The sequence below is a fragment of the Elaeis guineensis genome, chromosome 1, assembly GCF_000442705.2.
Source record: "Elaeis guineensis isolate ETL-2024a chromosome 1, EG11, whole genome shotgun sequence".
In the NCBI taxonomy this organism is placed as follows: Eukaryota; Viridiplantae; Streptophyta; class Magnoliopsida; order Arecales; family Arecaceae; genus Elaeis; species Elaeis guineensis.
Window position 1 is genome coordinate 159,714,193 of NC_025993.2, and position 22,866 is coordinate 159,737,058.

General features: G+C 37.2%; 2 protein-coding genes across 3 annotated transcripts; both read left to right on the forward strand.

Annotated features, from left to right (window-relative positions):
* The first annotated feature begins 815 nt into the window (after window positions 1–815).
* On the forward strand, window positions 816–10,293 carry LOC105039335 (uncharacterized). 2 transcript variants are annotated; one of them, XM_073245860.1, is made up of 5 exons: window positions 816–955; window positions 2,245–3,778; window positions 4,075–4,283; window positions 4,386–4,609; window positions 9,271–10,293. In XM_073245860.1, the coding sequence occupies exons 2-5, from the start codon at window positions 2,677–2,679 to the stop codon at window positions 9,899–9,901; spliced, it is 2,166 nt and encodes a 721-aa protein (XP_073101961.1). In that variant the 5' UTR covers window positions 816–955; window positions 2,245–2,676; the 3' UTR covers window positions 9,902–10,293. The 2 variants fall into 2 exon arrangements, with proteins under 2 accessions (XP_073101961.1, XP_073101962.1); XM_073245861.1 differs by having other exon boundaries at window positions 820–955; window positions 2,559–3,778.
* Window positions 10,294–11,166: 873 nt separating this feature from the next.
* On the forward strand, window positions 11,167–20,535 carry LOC105039337 (mitochondrial outer membrane import complex protein METAXIN). Its single transcript, XM_010915467.4, has 6 exons — window positions 11,167–11,560; window positions 13,357–13,697; window positions 14,106–14,182; window positions 14,339–14,399; window positions 18,801–18,981; window positions 20,049–20,535. Exons 1-6 carry the CDS (start codon window positions 11,395–11,397, stop codon window positions 20,228–20,230), a joined length of 1,008 nt encoding a protein of 335 aa, XP_010913769.3. The 5' UTR covers window positions 11,167–11,394; the 3' UTR covers window positions 20,231–20,535.
* Window positions 20,536–22,866: the final 2,331 nt, after the last annotated feature.

Below are 22,866 nucleotides of genomic sequence, written 5' to 3' on the forward strand. Positions count from 1 at the left end.
GTACCGTTATTTTTCTACATTGTTTAATAATGGCCTTGGGGGCAGTCCATTCCATTATTTGACACTCCCTTTGTCCAACTTCTAACAAAATAGAAAAGTGAGCCTCGGACCTGGGAAACGTGTCCATTCATCTAACAGTCAATATCTTTTGCTTGTCTCGATCTTCGGTTCATCAAACCGTCCGGAGTGCCTTATCAGGTGGAAGTACATCAACCTCTAAGGCTACACTAAAAATTATAAAATAATTTGGTTGGAGAGAATGACGGCAGTTTTGGAGAATCGACGTTGTTGCGAAGGCATCAAGAAACGGCTTTATAGCTTTCAGATAGACGCGAATCTTTTTCATCTCTTCACTTTCGGGCCGACAAGAATTTCACCTTTTTCTTAGCTTTTTAATGTTCCCTTGGTGGCAAACGTTACGAGAAGGAAATGATTCATTTGTCCAATGAAATCTTTAAAATTTTAAGGAAATGGTTGTCATCGGCAGTTATAACGTTGAATAATAAATAATATTGCTAAAGTAATGTTATTATATGACAAAAATATGTATAACGTAATATCATTCTCTTGATATATAAATATGTCTATAATCATATGTGTTAGTAATGGAAAAATAAAAATATACTCCTTTGTGAATTGAGAAAAGATTAAAAAAAACAAACTAATGATTTGTTTTCAAACATGTAATTGGTGATCTTATTATTCCTTTCCAACAAATCAACAGCCCTACATGGAATATGGAATACAGGAAAAAGAAAAGACCGAGTTTGTACAAACATTGGCTTTTTATAAGCCTTTATTTGGCGACCTTAGTTATGTAATCTAAATTGAGTACCAAAGCCATTGTTGAAGGCAAGCAGTATTTTGCCTCTTCCATGAACTTCCCCACTCTTCTGCAGAAATTTTCTTTCAATGGATCGTTGTAACCTTCTCTCTCTCTCTCTCTGAAACCCAGGTCTGTCTTGAATCGTCGTTATTTATTATGTTTACAATCTTTCATATTGGACTGTGTCAGTATCAGCCACGAATGACCTCAAGAAAAGCAGTCTCTTGAGACTTCTCTACCAGTGAATACTGTCTTTTTTTTTCCCCTAGTTTCCTTCAGAAATTAGCAGTTTATGTGCTTTAGTTTGTCTTGTGTTGATCATTTTTGTAATCTATGTACTTCAATTTATGAATACATACGCAGTAGACTTCAGTATGCCAACAGAAGTTGAATATGGGATGTATAACTCTCTATTGTGGTAGTTCGATCCTGTTTCCTTTTCCATCTCTGGAATTTCTATCCCCAATAGTAGTCACAAGAAACATAATTAGATTCATTTCTTTTATGTCAAAGCTAATAGATAGTTTCCTTCACAAAATTCATTGCAAGTACGCTCATGAAGCAGTCTCCTTTTGAGTATTTCTTCTCTTCAGATGTACTCCTCATCAATATTTCTTGCTTTCCTTCATCTATCCTCACCGAACTTTTTTTTTTTTTTTAAGAAATATTGATGAGGAGTGCATCCGAAGTGATCTGTGTTATTGCCATATAAATTCTTCTTCACCTTCTTTTTTTTTTTTAAATTTAAATTTGTAGTTCAGCATTCGAATCCCATCTTCTTTTGGTTTATGATAATTTACTACATCATGGGATGTCCATCAGTGCTAGGATGTTTCCTTGCTGCTTCATAGAAATAAACACAGCAGATTTTATGGATGTATATGTTTGATTTATTGTTTATGGTCACAATAATTTTACGAGAAAATTTCCCACTAGATTTGTTTATGAAAACAGAAGAACTTTTTTTTTTTAGCCAGTTAGCCTTTGCTCGGCCAATTGGAATCTCTCTCCTTTGTGCTTATGCTGGGAGATGTCTCGAGTTTGGCTGGGAATGGTGGCAACAGCCATTAATTTTCCTTAAAATAAGACTGCATTTTCCTTGTTTATGTGATCAACAGCTTCTTCAACTTCAGAGATACCGTCTGTAGATTTTCTTTTTCTTTTTTTGGGAATGAAGTAACATGACTCAACTTATCATCTTGCCCTGTTACTTTAATAATGTCATCCTGTAAATTATTAGAGGAAAAATTATGCTTTAACTTGGATTTCTTCGCAAATAGGATAAACTATTAAATTTTGTTTGTATAACAGCCGTAGATTTTCTTTTCTTTTGTCAGACTTGTGAAGTTATTTGTACATTTTCCCCAGTTTTTATCTTCCTGACCGAATTTCTACCCCTCTCTTTCCATCTTTTTCAGTCTCTGGAAGTTTCAGAATCTGGAAGGATTTATTGACCGAGGATTGGGTTGAGGTTTTAAAACATCATTATTTTAAGGAAGCAGTAAGGCTTATACAAAGAGCTCAGCCTATTTCTCTGCACAGTGTGTTTCATCTTTCCCTAAGTTTTGTTTGGAACAACTTGAAAACCAAGTATAGAATAATATGAAGTTTTTAGTCTGGTTTTGCCTGAGATTCTAGAGCTGTTATCTTCTATGGACAACCTTTCTGTTGCTTCTTCTTTCCAATGTGCTTTTCTTGCATCAATGTTCTGGTTCCAAATTTTCCTTCACAGTTCAGATATAAGGAATAGTACTACAAAATCCTATGAGTTTCGTAAAGCATCAAGAGTTTTTTTATACTGATTCTGGTTTCATCTCAAGCCTGAAGAATTCATAGGAAGGTACCAAGAGATGGGATGTTCGGCTTCAAAATTGGATGATGAGGAGGCTGTCCGGCTCTGCCGGGACAGAAAGAATTTTATCAAAGAGGCCTTCGAGCAGAGAAACCGGTTCGCCTCAGGTCACACTGCTTACATCCAGTCTCTGAGGCGTGTCTCCATTGCTCTTTGTAATTATGTTGATGTAGATGAACACCATGGCTTCTTCTTAGATGCCTACACAACATCACCATCGACACATGTCAAAAGGGTAAGCCCTGAAGTCATCTCAATTCCTTTAAAATCCTTCACACCAACACCAACCAAGCCAGGCGAAAGTACCTCTTTTGTTGTGAATTACTTTAGATCAGGTGAAAATCCATCAGTTTCTATTGAGGAAATGCCTGAGTCCCCAGAAGTTGTGAGAATTGAATCTTACCACCCTATGGATGATCATTACGGCATTGATAGTTCTTTCACCACAGATGCTCCACCAATGAACGCATCATTCTTCTCTTCACCTTATGACAGACCAAGCTATCCACCAGCATCACCTCAAACCTCAAAGTGGGACTTATTCTGGAACCCTTTCTTGTTGATGGATACATATGGATACCCTCCTATGTACAGTCTTGATCAGGTAGTAGATGATGATGAGATTACAGGTTTAAGGATGGTTCAGGATGAAGGGATTCCTGAATTGGAAGAAGAGGAAGACAAAAATAACAAAAAGAATGAAGAATCTATGAAGGTGGAAATGGTCAAGAAATTAGCAAAGGTAGTCCCAGAACATACTGGAGAAGCGGTTAGTGAAGATACGGATGAAGATGATAGCATAACTCGGAAGGTGAATGAAGTAAAGGAACTTCAGTCTCAAGGCACTGGGAGTAAGGAAGTATCAAAATCTAGGAATGCGGTAGAACTTGAGGTCAATAATGAAGGGGGAGTCGTGAGCAATAGAGAAAGTACACAAGAAACTCCTTGTTTTACAGTATATGTAGACAGAAGACCCACAAGTATGGCAGAGGTTATGAAGGATGTAGAGGGCCAGTTCTTGAGAATTTGTGATTTTGCTAATGAGGTTTCAGTGATGTTGGAAGCAGGCAGAGTTCAGAAATCGTCAAACTCTATAGCAGGTATTTTCCTCAAGCCACTAGCTACTTAAAGTTCATTGACGACAAGATGTTGAATCTGAGTTGAGCCTCTTGAACCCTTTTCCTTAAAAACAACATAGACAAGAAGATGTTACATGCAATTTTGCTGCAAAATTTTTGATTTTGGTAGAAATAAAGAACAGTGCTCTGCATGACTCAAATATAGCTCGATAGATTTTATTAATTCTTTTGCAGTATAGATAACAAGAAGTTGCTTGCCATGTTTGCATTGATATATTCAGGAAAATCAAATGATCTTTTGGTTTTTTTTATGACAGTTAGGATGTTGAACCCAACTTCTTTGTTCCATTCAACATCATTGCTTTCATCATCTTCTAGATTTTTTAAAGCTTCTTCCACTTCAAGGGATGATGGCAATGAAAATGGTGGTAATCACTTGAAGGAACCTTTTACAATATCTGGAAGCCACAAGTCAACCCTGGACAGATTATATGCATGGGAAAAGAAGCTATATGAAGAAGTCAAGGTATTTCTTTACTGCAATGTCTTGATTAGGTTGGTTGGTTAGAGATATTGTGGTAGGAAATATGAAATTTTCCAGTTTATAACTAAAAGTTCTTGTTAGCAGACTGAAGAACTTATACGTATAGCATATGAGAAGAAATGCATGCAGCTTAGGAGTCATGATCTGAACGGGGCAGAGCCTTCTGTTATTGATAAAACAAGAGCTGCAATAAGAGATCTCCAAACTCAGTTAAAAGTTTCTATAAATTCGATGGAGTATGTTTCAAGAAGGATCGAAACGTTACGTGATGAGGAATTATATCCACAGCTTGTGGAGTTGATACGGGGGTATGTTTGATTAACTGCCACCTAGTTAATTATGTTGGTTAAGTAGGCAACCAGAAGATATTCCTCTACACATGATAGATTTTTAAGATTTACCGCAACATTTAATCATTCTAAATACTCAAAAAGTTCTTTTTTCTTCCTTTTTAATTTTTTAAGTAAACTCAAAAGTGTTTGATCAGTTCAAGAAAATGAGGAGGCAAAAAGAGAACTTATGACAATACTTGCACTTTATCACTCAATTAAAAACTGTTTTTTTTTAAATGTTAGTACCTAGAATATATCCTGTTAACAAATGGTGTGACTACATACACTTCGAAATGTGCATAAGCTGATTGCTTAACTTGATGAACAATGCATAGATAGATTGTAGATTGGCTAAAACCCATGTGGATGTATGTTTAGTCCTACATCGACTATAAACTGACTTGATCTGGGATATTTGTACATAGCCAAGGAACTTGAAATAATATGTTTTAGTTTTTTTTTTTGAACAAAATCCTAAATTATTACAAATAATATTAGATTAGACTCAATTCATAGCCTATATGGACTAGAGGATATCAAAGCATAGGATATTTTGGACTGACCATAAGTTGATCATAGTGTTTATGATTCGATTTGATTAATTTTGGACCCTTAGCCTAGTCAGGATAACTAGATTTAAACAAGGAAAGTGTGTGAAGACCCGTGTAGGTGTGTATGGAGTCCCATATTGGTTATATATTTGGTAGATCTTAGGTACTTACATAAGGCTAAGAAACTCAAATAATACCTTTGAACTAACTTTTTTGAGTGGAGTAATTCTTTGTACACCGTATCCAATGCAGAAAAATTACATCGCCCCATCTGATTGGGCGATGTAGCCATCATTTTTCAATGCATATTTAATGCCCACACGTTCGTTTTTTGTTTAAAATTTTGAATGACGAAAATACTCCTTTTTTTTGAAAAAATTATGATATCTCATGGCTATATTATGACATCCTGTAATTTTCTGTACACATGATGTCATAAGGAAGGGAGGAGCATTTTTGTTACTTAAAAAATTTATAAATTTTCAATGATGAAAATGTTCTTTTATCTTTATAACTTTTAAAAGAAAAATTATGACATCGTACATGCAAAAAGTCATAATTTGACCACAGGATGTCATAATTTTTTCAGAAGAGGAGAGGCATTTTCGTCATTCAAAATTTCAAACGAAAAAGTGCAATTGCAGACATTAAATGCACGTTGAAAAGCGATGGCTACGTGTTCTAATATAGTTGGATGGTGCGTTCTACGTCAATTTTATTGCACCGCATGGGGTGCACAAAGACCTTCTCTTTTTGAGTGATACTACAAGGAAGAAGAGGTTCCCCACCATTACATATATGTTAAGTGCCGTCCAAAATATCCTGGACATACTATTTTATTGAGCAATTAATTTTTTTTGACATTGCGCATGCCTTCTTTCCAACAAAAATATTATGAGGAGTTACCTTTCTTTAGGCATCAAATACCATAATGTATGTATCTAGCCTGATGAAAGCCATAAACACACACAAGAAGGACAGTATCTTTACCTGGATAAGGAAGATTTTCTCAGCTATAGGAGATGGCTTTTTTGGAGTAGCATAGGGAGACTGTGTCGCACTTAAGACACTGCAGGATGCTTGCCTTCCAGGCACCTATCTCAATTAATGCAGTAGATTTTTCACTCTAATTATTCTCTCTTTATGATTTTACATTTTTTTTCATTTTTTAAAGTAGTGTTTTCAGTCAAAGAAATCTAAAGATTACTGGAAAAAGTTCATTTAGATATATCCAAATCATCTTGTGCGAGTCGGATGGTAGACTTTGAGAAAAAAAGTAGCTTGAGACGTCCATATATAAGAAATAATGAGGAAACTTGATGACCACCAATGAAAACAAAAGAAAGAAAGAAAGGAAGAAAGAAAAAAGGACAAATGAAAAAGTCTTTGATTCAAGAATGAAAAAAATGAGTAACATAGATGGCTTGAATATGAATGCAAGGAAGAATGAAAAGTCAACATGGGTGGATTTCGGCATATGATGAATTATACAACAAAATTAGGAGAAGTAAAGAGGTGTATCTGCCAATTTGTTATCATAATGGAAAGGAAAATCCATGTATCCACCAGATTAGCTACTTCAACACTATTTAAAAAAAAAAAAAAAAGAGAAGAGGGGAAAATGGAGTGGGATGTTTCAGAAAGCTGAAGATAAGGACTGTATTAGGAAAACATGAATGGAGAGATGCTAAACAGGAGGGGTTTTCAAAGCATGCAAATGGGTTAAATCGGATCGGATTCTGAGTGATCCCGATCTGATCCGATTTTTTTATCGGATCTTGATATTGGACCCATACCCATCCTGATAAAAAAGTAGATCAGATCGGATCGGATCCATGACCGAATTTATTGATCTATTAGATCATTCGGATTGGATCGGGTTCATATATAACCCGACCCTAATCCATGAAATGCTTGTCCGATTCGGATCCGGTTCGGATCACATCGGGTCATAGATTTAATTTATTTGAAACCTATCATCAATGAATACTAATGCTGGATGATAATTAAGAAAGGTCTCTTTTCTTTTTTTTCCTCCAATCCTCTAACTGTAATTTTTAATAATTAATTGTATTGGATAGCAGAGGGAAACAAGCAGTTTTTGAGAAGAGTCAAGATTCCAGAAGTCCACACAAAAGAAGAAAAGTAAAAAAAAAAAATAATATAAATTTTATATAGTGATATAATTGTCCTAATTCAAAATATCATATAAGAGAAATACTTATACATGATTAAAAATGAGACTGCATATACTGTGAATGACACAACATCTGTACACATTAGAGCATGCTCTGAAATTTTTTAAAGTCAACAAAATGAATTAGAATTCAAAAAGCTCTCTTGCTTTTGTACCTAATGGCACAATAAACATAAATCAGAAGGTTTAGAAAACCAAGCCCAGCACGAAGCCAAAAGAAGTAATCGAGATGCCCTTCATCTAAATTATTAAGAATTCATCCAATCTTTCCTCCTCGGGTTGTTATAGATATTACAACAGTCAGAATAAAAAAATTGAAGGGTTTGAAAAAATTTTAATTTTGAAGATTTTTAGTTTGAGAATCGGATGGGGAAGATTGAAAGGTTTGAAAAATTTTGATCCAAGCCCAAACTCTTATTTGGGTGAGTCACTCTAATTGGGTTCGGATCCTATATTTGGATCAGATCGGATCGAGTCGGATCATGTATCTTAAGATCCAAATTAACCCAAAAATCTTCACAGATCGGATCGGGTCGGGTCCAAATTCAAAAAATTCAGATCCGATCCGGAAAAGAGAACGGATCCCAATTTTGAACCCGACCCGACTTTATGAGTCTTTTAAATGGATCCGGGTCGGATCTAACCAGGTTGGGTCGGGTCGGATCATGGATCAACCCGACCCATTTGCAGCCTTAGGTTTTTCTGCTACTGATCAATTCCATACATGCCTTTAATAGGATTTTGAGCAGTTAAGCATAATGCCTACATATGAAACAATAAAGCTATGGATCGAGGGACTTGGTTAGATAAAGAAATCTCAAATCACATTAGAAGAACTGTCATCACAAATTTTCATTTATCTCCTCATTGTTGTATTAAGTTTATTTGGAACTAGGAAAACAAAAGGTCCTCGTGATTCAACACTCGAGGTTTATGGCTAAAAAAAATGAAGTTTGGAGGAGCATGATGGAATCATAATTATGAAAAACAAATTTCATATCTAAAGACTAATTTGTCAGTGTACCAAGATAACCTATTGGCTATTGGTAAGGCTTTCTTCTTGCCATGACAATGCCACCAAAAGCTTTCCTTTTGCTTTAGACAATAAATCTATTTTTAAAGCTTCCTCTTGCTTTAGGCACATGGACCAATTGCAAGGCTTTCTTGGTACTTGGGCTATACCTTATGCAAGGGGAAGTGATCAATAAACAAGAGAATTGATCTAAGAAAAGATACAATTTTGAAACTATCTATAGAAATATCAGCCATGGATTGTTCTAGAGGTGAGAAATAATATATGTACAAGCATTTTGGACTGGTTTCCTTTAATTTAGATCTTTTGTGGCTGATGGAAGAGAGAGAGATGTTTAGTTGTTGACAAAATGAGATCTGGGATATTTTGCAGATGTTAAGAACTGAAAATGAAAGGACTCTATTGGAAGCTTCAGGATTTTCTTTTTTGACAGAATAAACGTCTATATTGTGGGATTTATGGCGAGTAACAATAAGAGGTTATCCCTGCACAAATTTTATAGCACAAGGCCTTGTGATTAACACTTGACACCATCCATGACTTCTTTTTGGCCCCCACAGGTGGCATCATGCTTATTTGCACATAATATGATGCTAACTGTGTCCTTATGATTGCTGATTTATTAGTTTGCCTTTATTTATCTGAATTAAAGCATTCATACAAGAAGAAATAAAACTATCTCACATCTTTTAATCTTCTTGGGACAAACTTCCTCTCATCTATGATACAGTTTTTTTTCCGTTATATCTCGCGTCTGATGTCAACTGGATGGTCCAGCTCAACAGGATCATTTAGTTAGGTTGTACAGTGGTTTATGTTAGCGCGTATTACGTCACCGCCGTTGCTTTTGGCGCAGGTTGGCGAGGATGTGGAGGGGCATGGCGGAGTGTCACCGGATCCAGAAGCGCATAATAGACGAGGCCAAGCTCCTCCTCTTCTCCTCCTCCACCGCCGCCGTCGCCGCAGGACCTCCACCGCCAAGGCTTTCCCGCTCCGCCGCCCGCCTCGAGGCAGAGCTCCGGAACTGGCGGTCCTGCTTCGCCGCCTGGATCGAGGCCCAGCGGTCCTACGCACGCGCCCTCGCCGGCTGGATCCTCCGTTGCGCGCCACCCCGGAGGGACACCGACGACCAGTCGGCGGAGGCGTCGCCGCTCGCCGGAATCGGCGGAGCGCCCCCGCTCTACAGGGTCTGCGTGGGGTGGTCCCGGATGCTCGACGCGGTCAGCGAGGTGGGGGCGATCGACGGTGTGGATTTCTTCGTGGCGGGGGTAGCGTCGGTGACCGAGCAGCGGAGGGAGGGGCCGGCGGCGGCGGCGGAAGAGAGGCTGGGCATGATGACGGCGGAGGCCGGCGCGAGGGTGCTGTGCGCGGGGATGTCGGTTGCCGCCGGAGCGCTTGCCGAATTTGCCGGTGAGTCGGCGGAGGGGTACGAGGCAGTGGTGAGGACGTGGGTGGAAGGTGGAAGGGAAGGAAGGGTGGATTCGTAATCTGAGAATAATTTGGGTTAATAATTTATACGTGATTAATATATGAAATATTCGTGCCAAGAAACAGGCGTCTAGCCTGCGGGGCCCTCATGCATAGCTATTAATTTATGTGTCAATTTCGAGCTTGGTTCAAATTAAATCTGAATCAAACTAAATTAAATCTAATTGGTATAAATTTGAGCTCTATTATCATATTTGAAATTAATTTTAAATTTTTTTAAGAAAAATAATTTTAACTGCCTCTGGAATCAAGTTTGCTCAATCAAGCCTTGAAAATATTATGCGTGTAGCATATTGGATATATGGTACCATACATTCTATTTATACTTCCATACAAAAGTTTAAATTGATAATTTAGTTAAATTATTTTTATTAATTTTATCCTACTTGTCGCTGCTTGCATCCCATGCTGGTCAATCTCCATAACGAATCAAATAGCGTTAGGTTTTCGTGAAAGTCCCAAATCATTACAAAAAGAAGCAGCTCGTGTCAAAAGAGCTTAATCTTAAGCTCAATCAGACCTTTATTTCTCAACTTGCTCGTCCTAACATCACATCATATTATCATTCCAATTTGTATCCCGTGTCCAAATTTCTTTTGTCAGCGCTTGCTAAAGTCGAAGCGTTGCAAACATGCGATGGACTCAGGGCTAAAGTCCGTCTAAACGGAACAGGTTCAGATCCCTACTTTTAGCCAGGAGGCCTGCTCGAGAATTAGGAAGCCCGCTCGAGCAAAATGTGTTTTGGACGGGCCTAAATCTGGATTTTTCAGCCCAGCGGACTAGATTGAGGCCTCGGATTTGCATCCACCCAACCTGAGCTCATTATATATATATATATATATATATATATATATATATATAATATTTTTAGAGTTTTATAAAATTACATCCCCAGTCTATGACTCTTAAATCCCTAATCCCTCTGGCGGCTGCCGCATCGTCCACTCAATCGCTGCCACCACATCTTCCGTTCTCCCTCATGTCGTTGCCGCGTTGTTCGCTCTCACAGTCGCCCCCACCACATCGTCTGCTTCCCCTCTCGCCGCCGTCGCCATGTTGTCTCCTCCCCTTCTTATTGCTGCCATGTCGTCCTCTCCCTCTCTCACCACCGCTGCCAGTTGAAAAGCCCGCTTGGTGCAACATCAGGAGCTACCAGGCTTGGGTCTGAAAAGTAACCTACAAGCCCGTGTCAGGTCGAGCTCGGATCTAGCTAATTTTGATCTTGTATGGGGCTGAATCTGATCCGAACCGGGTCCGGCCCGTCCATAAACAGGCCCGGTCTGAACGTTGGCGGCAGACCCAGCCTTCGGAGGCAAAGCCCTTTCTATAACAACATTCTAATAAAGAGAGAGCGTTCTCTCCTCGCAACCAGCTTTCCGTTCTCACTCTTTTCCAAGAAACCCCAGACACAAAAGCCATTCAAGAATCCCTCCTTCGGCGCCGGTTCGATAGTCCAGAAGAGGAGGGAGGAGGGAGAGGGACGGCGGTCGAGATGGGCGACGAGAGGAGAGAAGAGAAAGGGAGCCTCGTTCTGGTGGCCAGAAAGAGCTGCTTCGGCCTCCCCACTGCCTGCCCTTCCTGCCTGCCCGTCTACATCTACCTCCGATTCGCCGATGCCTCCTTCGACATCCACTTCGATGTCTCCAATCCCGACTCTGGTCCGTTCTCAATCTCTTCTTTTGCCTTTTTTTTTTTTTTCTTTTTGTCAAGAAAAGCAATATGTTCTTTTATTATACCAAGGCAGAGAAACGCATCGCTCTGGCTACTCCGATCACTCTTCAAGAAGCCAGTGGGGTAAGTTCCAAGGGGAAACCATTAACTTCGATCTTTCCCCCTCCATTTACGTTGTTCCGCTAAAAAAATTCGGAACTTGTTTTCTTAGGGAAAAATGAAAAAAAAAAGAAGAAGAAGAAGAAACCTAGTTTGCCCGAAATGATTGAGAAGACAGGCTATCTGTGGGGAATGTAATATTTGGTCGTAGTAAGATAATATTACGTTTCTTCGCATCCGAAATGCTTATGGTCATTGTGATTCGAATCAAGAGCCTAGATGCACCATTGAATCTGTGGGATGAACTTAATTGGCCATTTTTCAGAGTTATCATCATATTAAAGAATTGGAGCAATTTTATGAATAAAGAAAACCATCGTTTGCTCATGTCTTCCTACTTTTCGTCCCTCTCCATCTGTTAATCTTTTGTTCTAACCAATCAGTTACCTTGTGGTCGTATTTCTATAAGCATTGCAGAATTGCAGCGGTAGAGTTCCAATAAGCCAAAGATGGTCAAGTTGATTAAGCTTTCAAAATATGAGTAGTAGCTACTTATGATCACTTCTGGCATCAGTAATTACTTTTTGCTCTCAAATCCAATAATCTTACTGGAAACGAGTCTAGCAGCAAACACTCATTGGTTGGGGGGATGCGGTGGTTCTTGCATCTATGCCTGATGCTTTATATAGGATGTATGGAGGTCTGTTTTAGGGTTTGTATTTTTATGTGAGATCAATTGGAGAATGTTCCTGTCTATATATGTCTGCCTGTTTATCAATTTTTAATCATATATTACATTGTAGACAAATGCAGATGTACTGCATGTGATATTGAGCGTCAGACCAAGACAACACTATAATATTTAGAGGCTACCGTATGGGAATTATAGGACAAAAAGGCAAAATGTTTTAAACTCACAAATGTTTATTATTCAGTTTCTTTTTTTTAGTCTTATGTTAGTCAGTGAAAAAATTTCAGAAGAGATACTGAGATGCTGAGATACTGAAATACTAGGATGGATTTGCTAACTGTTGTGAAGGAGCAAAGGCATGAAAAGGGTTATGTCAAGATTCTCTAGAATTATGCAAGGCTTCAGTGAGTGTGTGAGTAAGTTGATATAAGCATGTTTTTGTATCTGATCTGTCTATACCAAGGTTGGAGGTAAGCTGTTTTCTCTTTAAAATTGTTTAGGATGCAACTGATGCTTATCTTGATAATGCATTCCCTTATCATATATTATTTAGAAGATTATCGGTGGAAAGCCTGGGAGTTTAAGGGTTCAAACATTTGTTCAAGAAAATGGAGTATTTGGAATGCAGTTATAGAATCATGTTCATAGTAATGGCCATCAGATACTCAACAGCAACGGTTTCCACTATTATGACTTGTTATATGCAATAAACCAAGAGATGCATGAAACTAGGTGATGATGCAAGTTATTGATGATTGGAGGATAGCGTTGATCTGGGACTGACACCAAATCTTGAGAAAAAACAGCTACAATTGTAAGGGTGACTCCTTAAGCTTGGGAAAACAAATATGTTAGTCCATAATCATAGGCTGAAGTATCACCTTTTTTGTCTCATCGTCCATGTGTACAACTTCTATCCATCATATTTTTTACTGCATCATTTTTACTATTAAATGCTGCAAATGTCATATCTTTTGCTGCTATTTTTTACAGATCATGTACCATATGTTGAGTTTGGTGATTATGTTGCATTCAACAATGAGAAAGGAGGAGTTATTGATTGTTTGAAAGAAGATAGTATTGTTGATTTGGACTCAAAACTTCCAAGTCTTTCAGTTCCTGATTGGGTATCTACAAAAGCAATGATCAGCTCTTGGCTTGCAGAAGCGGTGCAATATGAACTTTGGGTGGCTTCTGATGGAAGTATTGCCGATAAGATATACTTCTCTGATCTTCCATGGCCAATTGGAAAGATCCTTCATTGGAAGCAAACTCGAGCTGTGAAGCAACAATGCGGGATAACCAGTCTTAATGCTGTGGAGAAAGAGGCAGAGGTCTCCTCCCCCCCCCCCCACACCACATACACACTTTAATTATATTTGCATTCTTGAATAGGTGGATTTAGTTGAACATTTGAAAAACATATCAAGGACACTTGAAGGAGGGCAGAGGACTCAATGAGTCTTGCTACACAGTTCTTTGTAGAATTGGATGGATCCATTAGTATTCTCTTGTATTTTTTATAGTTAAAATGCAATTTCACTTAGTTTATTGTTGTATGTTATTATTCTTTGCTTTGTTCCTTCAGATGCTGCCACTTGTGCATGCCTTTTCTTTTCTTTTGCCTTTTCTTTTTCCTTTCCTTTTTGTGGCACTTTGTTTGTTCTTATAAAGAGTCTGGAAGAATAAAGAAATATATTTTATCTTGGGTAGTAATTTGACTGAGAATTTTGCATGAACAGATATACAGAAAAGCAAATGTGGCATATGATGCTCTCTCTACAAGGTTAGGAGCACAGGACTTTCTGTTTGACAACAGGTACTAATTAGATCTTTGATCTATAAACTTCTTCATCCTATTTTTTGTTCCTATGACATGTACTGTTGCGTGCTTAGCATCCTTTTTAGAACTATATCTCCAATAATTTACTAGGAACCAGTAATTGATTTGGATGTTTATTTTGCTTGCATGCAGGCCTACAACTGTGGATGCAATTTTCCTTGGACATGCTCTTTTTGTCCTTCATGCATTGCCGGTAACTTGCTTCTGGATTGTTGCATATTTGATGGAACCTGATTGTTGATTGATATTTTAAATTTTTCTTTTATTTTTCAAACAGAACATATTGATGGCTTATTACAAAGAGGGTTTCAAATTTTCTCATTATCAGTTGCTCTGCAGCATTCTTGTAGCTCTTCTGGAAGCCTGTTAAAAGGATTTGGATTTTAAAATATTTTGTCTCACGTCATGAAGCAAAAACAGTCCTCTTTCTTTCTTTTCTCGATTTCAAGACAAACTACTGTTTTTTGGACATTGCTATTGACAGAAGGTAGTGGATGCATACACATGTCATCTGCTATTCACTTTTTGTCATTTCATTGCTGCTGCTCACTTGCGAGTGGTAACCTTGATGACATGAGGAGAAGGACAGGTGGAAGGGGCCTGCCTACTTCTAATAAAACAGAAATTCCTCTTTTTTTGGGACAGTAGCAAGGGGGAAAAAATCTAGGTTACAGTAACCAAGCAATGAAATGAAACACCAATAAAGACAGTGAAGAGTATGAGTTTTGTATCTTGTGTGAATATTTTGTTGTTCAATGAACAAACATAACTCTTGGACATATTTTTTGATGATGCAAACTTAGAGTAGGCTCTGCTTGCAATTTATAGGATATTTAGATGTGGTATATGTGTAGTTTAAAACTTCAAATACCTATTGCTGTGCCTGTCTCACATTTGAGGTTGCTTACTTGTGGTGATTATATTTATTGGGCTATTGTCTGCATAATGCCTTACATGTTACTTTTTTCATTAAGTTTACATTCAATAAATCCTTTTCCAATAGGTTTAATCTATTTATATAGAACAACCACCCGGCCTGCCATTTAAGTTGCTGATCTAGATTTTTGCTTAAGAAGAAGTGGAGACATGGTATCATGTGCGAGTTCTCGTTCATAGAACAACAATTTATTCCATCAGTTGCAAATAGGAGAGAGTTGGCAAGGTGATGGTGGTGGTCTGTTATTTCATCTCAATGAGCTTTATCCACTTCAAGAAAAAAAACCTGAACTCTTACAATCTGGACTAGTTGTGAGAACAGATGAGTTGCATTTGAAAATCTGTTGTCCCTGTGAGAAAGGAGGTGTGTGTGTTACAAAATCTTGAATTGCTCGATCTTGGGTGTTAATTTTGAATATCTTTTTCCTATTGTGTTGGATTTGGAACTTGCAAAAGAACCTGCATAAGCTGTTAGTTGAACATTGGTAAGTTTGGTTGGTCCTCATCACAAAATGACGAAAGTTTGCAAAACAAGAAGATGATGGCACTGGATAGAACAAAAATGCTGCTACAATGGTACCTATGAATACATGGTGAATCATTCAACTCTTGGCTCATAATATCTATAGCATGTATATATCACAGTATGAACTAGAAAGATCAGGCCTTTGGGGATTTGGCTTGCAACGTCAGATGTTAAAGAGCGATGCTTCGTTGGGACTAAGCTCCAGATCTGAGCTCAATGCAAATATATTAGTTCTGCAACTTGCTAGGAGCACCATTGAGAAGATTGAGTATCTAGTTCTGCTGCAACATTTACCATCAAGAAGAGAAGGCAATCGACGAGGTACAATATGCAGTAGGGAGTATTTAGACCCTTCTTGCTACATTTTAGGATTTTGCAAAGCAAGATAAGATATGTTAAAATGTTTTATTATAAACAGTAGGAGATTGTTGCCTTTTCATGCCTCCTCAGACTAAATCTATCCATTTTTCTTCCTCTTTTACGTCTAATATTCTAACTGGGTCAAGATTCAAGGCTTTTATTTACGGAGTACCTGATTATTCATATTCAATTCAAAGAGGATACTTGTATGATTGTCTCAGATGCTAGTTCGGAATACATAGCCATGGGGCTGGAGTGTTGGTATAGAGCAAAGAAGTAATTATGGTTTGTATAATCTGATTTTTTAGGGTGGTAAGGTTTTAGTGAGGCTTCACAATAGCCTTTTGGCATCATTTCACTGATCGAATGAACATCGCTGCTAATGGATCGGGCTCGGGCAGGCCTAGGCTCAGTCTGACATATCAGCTATCAGCTCAAGCCCACCCAATCATAAAAGATCATGCCTAGGCTTATCCTGGCACGTGGTCACTAGGCCTTGGCCCAATACAAAACAAGATCGCTTAGTTCTCATAGTATTTATTTGGGAAAAAAAAATCCCCAATTTTCTCCCAGTGCTGCTTGTTGCCACTGCATGATCCCCTCTATTGCACACCATCTCTGCATCCTCCTCTCAGCCACTGCACACTCCCCTTTGTTGCTTGCCGCCACTATGACATCCCTCCACTGCTTATCAATGCAGCAGCCACCCTTCCATCACTCACAGATGCGATAGCTTTCCATCTGCCACTTGCCACCTGTGATTCCTTCTGTTGCTCACCACTGTCATGGCCTCCTCTCCACCACTTGCTGCTGATGTTGCCTCCTTGCCACTGTGGCCTATCCTCCACGTTGCCTCCCTCTACTATGGTCTCCCTCCTCCCTTGCCACTGCTGTGGCCTCTTCTTCATTGTTTGTTGCCACTACCACCTCCCTTTCCTCTCTTGTCATTGTCGTGCCCTCCTGTTTGCTACTTGCCACCACAACATGCTCCCCCTCCACCTTCTGTTCATGATTGTTGAGCGGGGAAGAGAGGGGAGGGTAATCGAGAGACAGGGCTCATTTAGGGCAAATGGGCCCATGGGCTGGGCTGAGGCCAGGTTGGGCTCAAGCCCGTAATAAACATCGGCCTAAATTTTAAGGTATAGGCTTAGCCCCAAGCGAGACTGATAACAGCCCTAGGATTGAGTAATGAAGTAAGCTTCATTATAAGGGAAGTAATTCTTGAAAAGTAACTCAGTTTAATTTTGTAGCAGGATCATGGAAGGTGTGGAGAAATTAAGGCAATCAGTCATTGGTGTTTAATTCACCCATGGACACATTTTTGGGGTGCTAATAATTGATGGGCATTCAACTCTAGAATTATATATCTTATAATGTTAATATATATATATATATATATATATATATATATATATATATATATATATATTCTTACACCACTATCAAGGAGTTCAAAATTGGAAATGGCACAATGTGCAGTCTGTAGGTTTCGTAAGTCCTGGGTCTTGGCCCATGGCAAAGTGGTTTCCAAGAAAATTAGCCACTTTGGGTTTGAGGTTTAAATCTAGGTTATAGTAAGAAATAAAATCTGTAACTACAACGTTTTGGGCTCAAACACAACAATGTGGTCCCCTTCTCATGTTTTACCAATAGGAAATAAATTATTTCTAGTTCAGCAGACTGAAGCACATTTCTGCTTGATCAGTTGCTTGCGTGGTGATGCTTTTTTGAGATTGAGCTTGTAAGATGATCGTTCTTGGTCAACTGGTTGATACATCAAATAAGGATTTGACAAGAGCAAGTTATTCTTTATCCATATAGTGGCCAAATTGATCACTCACTAACTCTAGCTTATCCAATACTTCAGTTTGATTCATGGATTTTTGGATATGACCTTGGTTGTCTTTAATGTGATTAGCTGGATCTGTGATTGCATCACATATGTTCTTTAGCGGTATTAGTTGTAAATTAGCTTTTATTTTTTCGTACTTGTAGAAATATTTGTTTTATCTCTACAAATGTTCGGTGACTACTGCCTCTTTATGTTGCAGTTAATTCCTCATAATTTATTAGTTGCTAGAGTAATAAGAGGACCCTTGAAAAACGGGAAGAATAAATCTAATTCTCTTTGGCAGACTAACAAGCTAAAAGTCCTTCTTGTTACAAAAAAAAAGGAAGAAGAAAAGCCAGAGGTCCCATGTTTCTCCCAGCAGAAGATTATAAGAAGGTTGTGATTTTTGGTTGGGCTGATGTTGAACATTGATCAAAGCAGTGAAACTTATATATTGATGAACCTTTTTTAGGGCGACGAAGAGAGATTTCGATTGTTTTGAAATATATATTCTAAATAATGAGGACTTCTGCATCTCTTGCAAACATGGTACGTGGATCATGTAACTAATCAAGATTTGGAACTGCCAACAAATGACTGTCAGGATGATCTGTGAGGTTGTTAATTTTGATTGCAGAGGCTATGGAGTCTTTAACCATAAAACTTGGTATTTTCATGGTTTAAATGTAACGTAGTGTCAGTTTGTTTATGTTAGATTGCTATGCAAGATCAAGACACTATCTTTTTTCTTGTATTCTAATCTTATTATTCTTGAACAATCACTTCTCTGCTATAATTTATTTGTGGTGATTGCCATTTGTGTTAGTCTGCAGTTACTATAAAAGTAGTCTAGTTCCAAGCAGTTGAACTGGTCGCATCTTGGATGCATTTGATTCATTTCAACTCTTGATATTATCGTGTTTTTATTTGCTGCTGCACAGGATACTTCAGTGCTGCGGGACAGTCTCTTAAAGCATGCCAATCTAGTAAAATATGCTGAATGTCTTAAGACTGACTATCTGGAAGCCAGCTCATCATCGTCGTCGTCGATACCAAGATCTCCATTTGATGCATCATCATCATCATCATCAATGCCTAGAAAAAGTGCCTCCTCACGATGGAGTAAGATAAATGAGAACCAATGAGCTTGGTTTATTTTTATATTTCTTGTACATGATTTCTAAAAATTGACACTAATTATAGGATGTTTGGCACATTTATTATTATTATTCTTATCATTGTCGTTGTCATTATTATTGTTATTATTATTCTCTGTATGATCCATGTCTTTGCAGAACTAGAGTTTTCTTTTCTTTCTTTTTTTTTAAAAAAAAAAAGCATTTCTATCCCTTGCCATTCAGTTTCCTGATGGTTAGGTGTATTTTAGCCCTTGATTATAATGAAAAATGGAAGAATTCATAAAGCTGTCTCCAAATAGACAGGATAAGACTTGTTGATTAAGATCATAAAAACTTGTGACATCGGAATATTTGGAGCCAGGTTAGAACTTCAGTCGATGATTAAGTTAAGCTTAATTTGTTCCAGACTCTGCTTAATGGGGCATCTCAGATGTTATGAGACCGTGACACCACTACTAAGAATTCTGGGTAACTAAGGAAACTAAAATCTCCAGTCTTTTATTATATTGCTTTATCCTCATCATTATGGATATATTGGTCTACTTCTAGCTTTGGCAGGTTAAGTTGAAACAACAACACTTTTTACACATTCATCTATGGAACAGTTTCCTCCTGAATTGCATGAACCACAATGCAGCCAACAGACTTAAGCATTTGATAAAAATATTTGCAACAATCTGTAGCATCCATTATCTCATGGATAATATGTCAGAAACTTAATTTAGCATGAATTACTTAAGTGAACCATCAAAATACTCTATTAAGCATGCAAAACTTGTTGCCAGATGACCCACACAATCTTTTGATTTTTGCTGATCGTGATGCATACTTGAACATAATCTGAACAAATCATTGCTGTCATCTTAAAGTTGCTCATTAGATTCTAATTATTCTTTTATGTTATACATAATTTATCTTTTCTGCAAGCACCTTCATTGGACATCTTGAATTTTTTATAAATTTAGTTCTTGTCATGTTAGCATAACTGAAGTGTTCAACTATTTGCTGTGGTAAAATAGATCCTGCTTCTTTGACACTATGCCTTTTCAGGATCTGAGCCCAAGCCAAAAGCTAAAAGGGAGAGGACAGTGGAAGAGAAAATTTTCAGAAGAAGAGCCAAGTACTTCCTTGCAACACAGCTTGTTGCGGTTATTGTATTCTTGTCACTTTTTGGAGGGGCTGATGGTTCTGAAGATGGTTCTGAAGATGCCGGAGCATATGAAGAAGACTAAAAGCTTGCCAGTGTTGTACGGATAATTTGTCCATCCATACATCAGAAGTTGTAGCTTTTCAGAGGTTTCTTTACGGGGTTCTGTTTTTGCACATTGATTTTCTAATCAAATTTAATAAATTCCAGTCACTTGTATCATGCACTAGAATTTTGCCAGTCAGTTTTATGTAACAATTGATATTTTACTTTTCTGAACATCAATCTGGGGTTCCAGGTGCGGACATGGAGTAACTGCCATGAGATCTTGATTTGATGTCCATGGTTGGTATATCCATTCTTCAGTTAATCACAACAACACTTCTAGCATGCTGTGTTACTAAATTGTGGATTTTTTTATTCTTTCTTAAGCCTTTGAATATGTTTTTTTTTTTTTTTTTTTGTCTGTCAAGTTGCTCTTTGTTCTCATCCCCCATAGGCTTTTCACTATATCTCTGCATCATGATCTCCTTGCCACGGTATATATTCTTCCTAGTTCAATTAGATAAAGATTCCATAAATTTTACGTTTGAGTTTTCATTTTTCTTTTGGCTGCCTTTTCCTTCTTCACAGGCGTATGTCTTGTACTTGAAGTTTCTTTTTGGACCAACTTAATGTACAGCCAGCTAATTGACTTTTATCTGACTTCTTTTCTATTAGCGTCATTGTGTTCTTGTTGATCTTCAAGTGTTTTGTGATGGTCATTTATATAAATCATTAATTGCAGCAGCTAAGAATTATGATATCCGTTAATGGGTAACATGACTTGCAGTGATTCTTTGTACTTCTAGAGTCAAGTATTTGTTGCAATAGTGATATCATGTCAAATTTATAATAAATCAATCAAAAGTCGGAAATTGATGGGGATAGTGTGGATATCATCATGTAAATTGATGAAATATATGACAATCGATGAAATGCAAACGTTTTCATTGGTTTGTTATAAATTTGATGTGATATCATAAATATTTACGGTTGTTTCAGGTGAGCAGCACTGTTTACAAATGAACATGACTTCTTTTGTGCTAAATATAATCTAGTTGTTTGGATGGCTGTGGTTGGGCTAGATGCTATCTTTAATGTTTGGGGAGAGAGAAATCCAACATATGATGGTGTTAAGTTGATTTCTGGCATTCCAGCTGTTATACAAAATGGAAAGGCAGATCATGCTAGGTTCTGTTTATACATCCCTTTGTTATTGTGTCCCATCTGATAATGCTTTGAGGGCCTTGCTTCCAATTATGGTTCGAAACGTTGGCAAGTGCGATTGCTACATCTTGTACTAATTGGACATTTTTGTTGCGTCAAAGTCTGTTGGTAGATAAAAATTACATGACGGGCTCTGTCAAATGAAGGATGCAATATTTATTAAGTAATTTACTTCTGAGTTGAAATAATCGAGTTTTTTAAAAAAATAAAGGAAATACCACAGTTCGAAGTGCTCGTTTAGGGTTTTTTTCTTTTTGGTGTGAACCGGCTAAGCAATGAATGGTTTGCATAGTTAAATTACTTATCCTATACCAGCACTCAGTGGAGACGTTGAATTCTTCGTACTTTCTCGTTTGAGTTGAATGAAATTAGTACTCTTGAGCGGGAACGCTCAGTCCTTCCAGGCGTGTCAGTTCAATCTGACTTTATTTTATATTTAAAATTTAATTATTTTATTTTTTTTATTTTTTTTTGAAGATCTTCATTTTTATTTTGAACTTCTTGGAATCAAATCATTGAGTTTTAAAATATTATGATTCCTTTCTTGACTACTACTTCCATCTAAAGACAATGAAGAAAATGATCACATAATATTTAGTAAAAATTAATATTTTTAATTAGAGTTTAAATTTTTTTCTTTTTTTTCTCATCTTATAGTCAAGATTTATTCTTTTTTTTTTCTCTTTTCATCATCTTCTAGTTAAGATTTCTATTTTTCATTTTTATCCATCAATATCTTCTTCAAAATTTGTACCATTTATATCTATTCTAGATATTTCGGGAGGAGTTAAGCACATAGGCTTAGCATGATTAAAGGAGTCTCATAATTTCGATAGACTATTGTATAAGAAAAATTTATCTTTTGTAGTAAATATTTCATGAAAATGGTTTGCTTCTCAAAAGTCATAGGATGTGTAGTGATGAATTTGATGGTAGTGGTGGAGGTGGTTTTGATGGTGGTGGTGGTCATGATAGAGACTTTAGAGTTGATGATGGTAGAGGAACCAATGAGGATACAAGAAATGGTGAAATTGTGAAGAAAATAGTGGCAACGAGGAAAAGATAAAGTAAGAAATAGAAATTTTAATTATAAGAAAAGAAAAAAAAATTTATAAAAATTCTACATCAGTCATTTCATGTTATATCAATTTTCACTATACGTTACACGATGATTTCCAACACGATAAAAATAGTAGCTAGGAATAAATTATAATATTTTAAAATTTTGATGATCTAATTATAATAAATCAAAGTTTAAAATAAAAATAAAAATTTTCAAAAAATTTGAGATTTTTAAAATAATAAACCTATATTCAACAATGGAGAAGCATGTGAGAAATATTTAATGCTAGCACTATAATCGAAAACCCCACCTCCAAATTTATTTTTCAGCAGGAAGAGTTTTTCGATTTTATTTTCTCATATTCTTTGTGTAATTATTTATCATTTCCA

What these genes read in the sequence shown, in the direction of transcription:
- LOC105039337 (XM_010915467.4), top strand. Translation starts at nt 11,395, where the DNA reads ATGGGCGACGAGAGGAGAGAAGAGAAAGGGAGCCTCGTTCTGGTGGCC. An exon ending in TGTCTCCAATCCCGACTCTG is followed by an intron (nt 11,561 to 13,356) that starts GTCCGTTCTCAA and finishes TATTTTTTACAG; the next exon opens with ATCATGTACCATATGTTGAG. An exon ending in CTGTGGAGAAAGAGGCAGAG is followed by an intron (nt 13,698 to 14,105) that starts GTCTCCTCCCCC and finishes TTGCATGAACAG; the next exon opens with ATATACAGAAAAGCAAATGT.
- LOC105039335 (XM_073245860.1), top strand. Translation starts at nt 2,677, where the DNA reads ATGGGATGTTCGGCTTCAAAATTGGATGATGAGGAGGCTGTCCGGCTC. An exon ending in AGCTATATGAAGAAGTCAAG is followed by an intron (nt 4,284 to 4,385) that starts GTATTTCTTTAC and finishes TCTTGTTAGCAG; the next exon opens with ACTGAAGAACTTATACGTAT. An exon ending in CTTGTGGAGTTGATACGGGG is followed by an intron (nt 4,610 to 9,270) that starts GTATGTTTGATT and finishes CTTTTGGCGCAG; the next exon opens with GTTGGCGAGGATGTGGAGGG.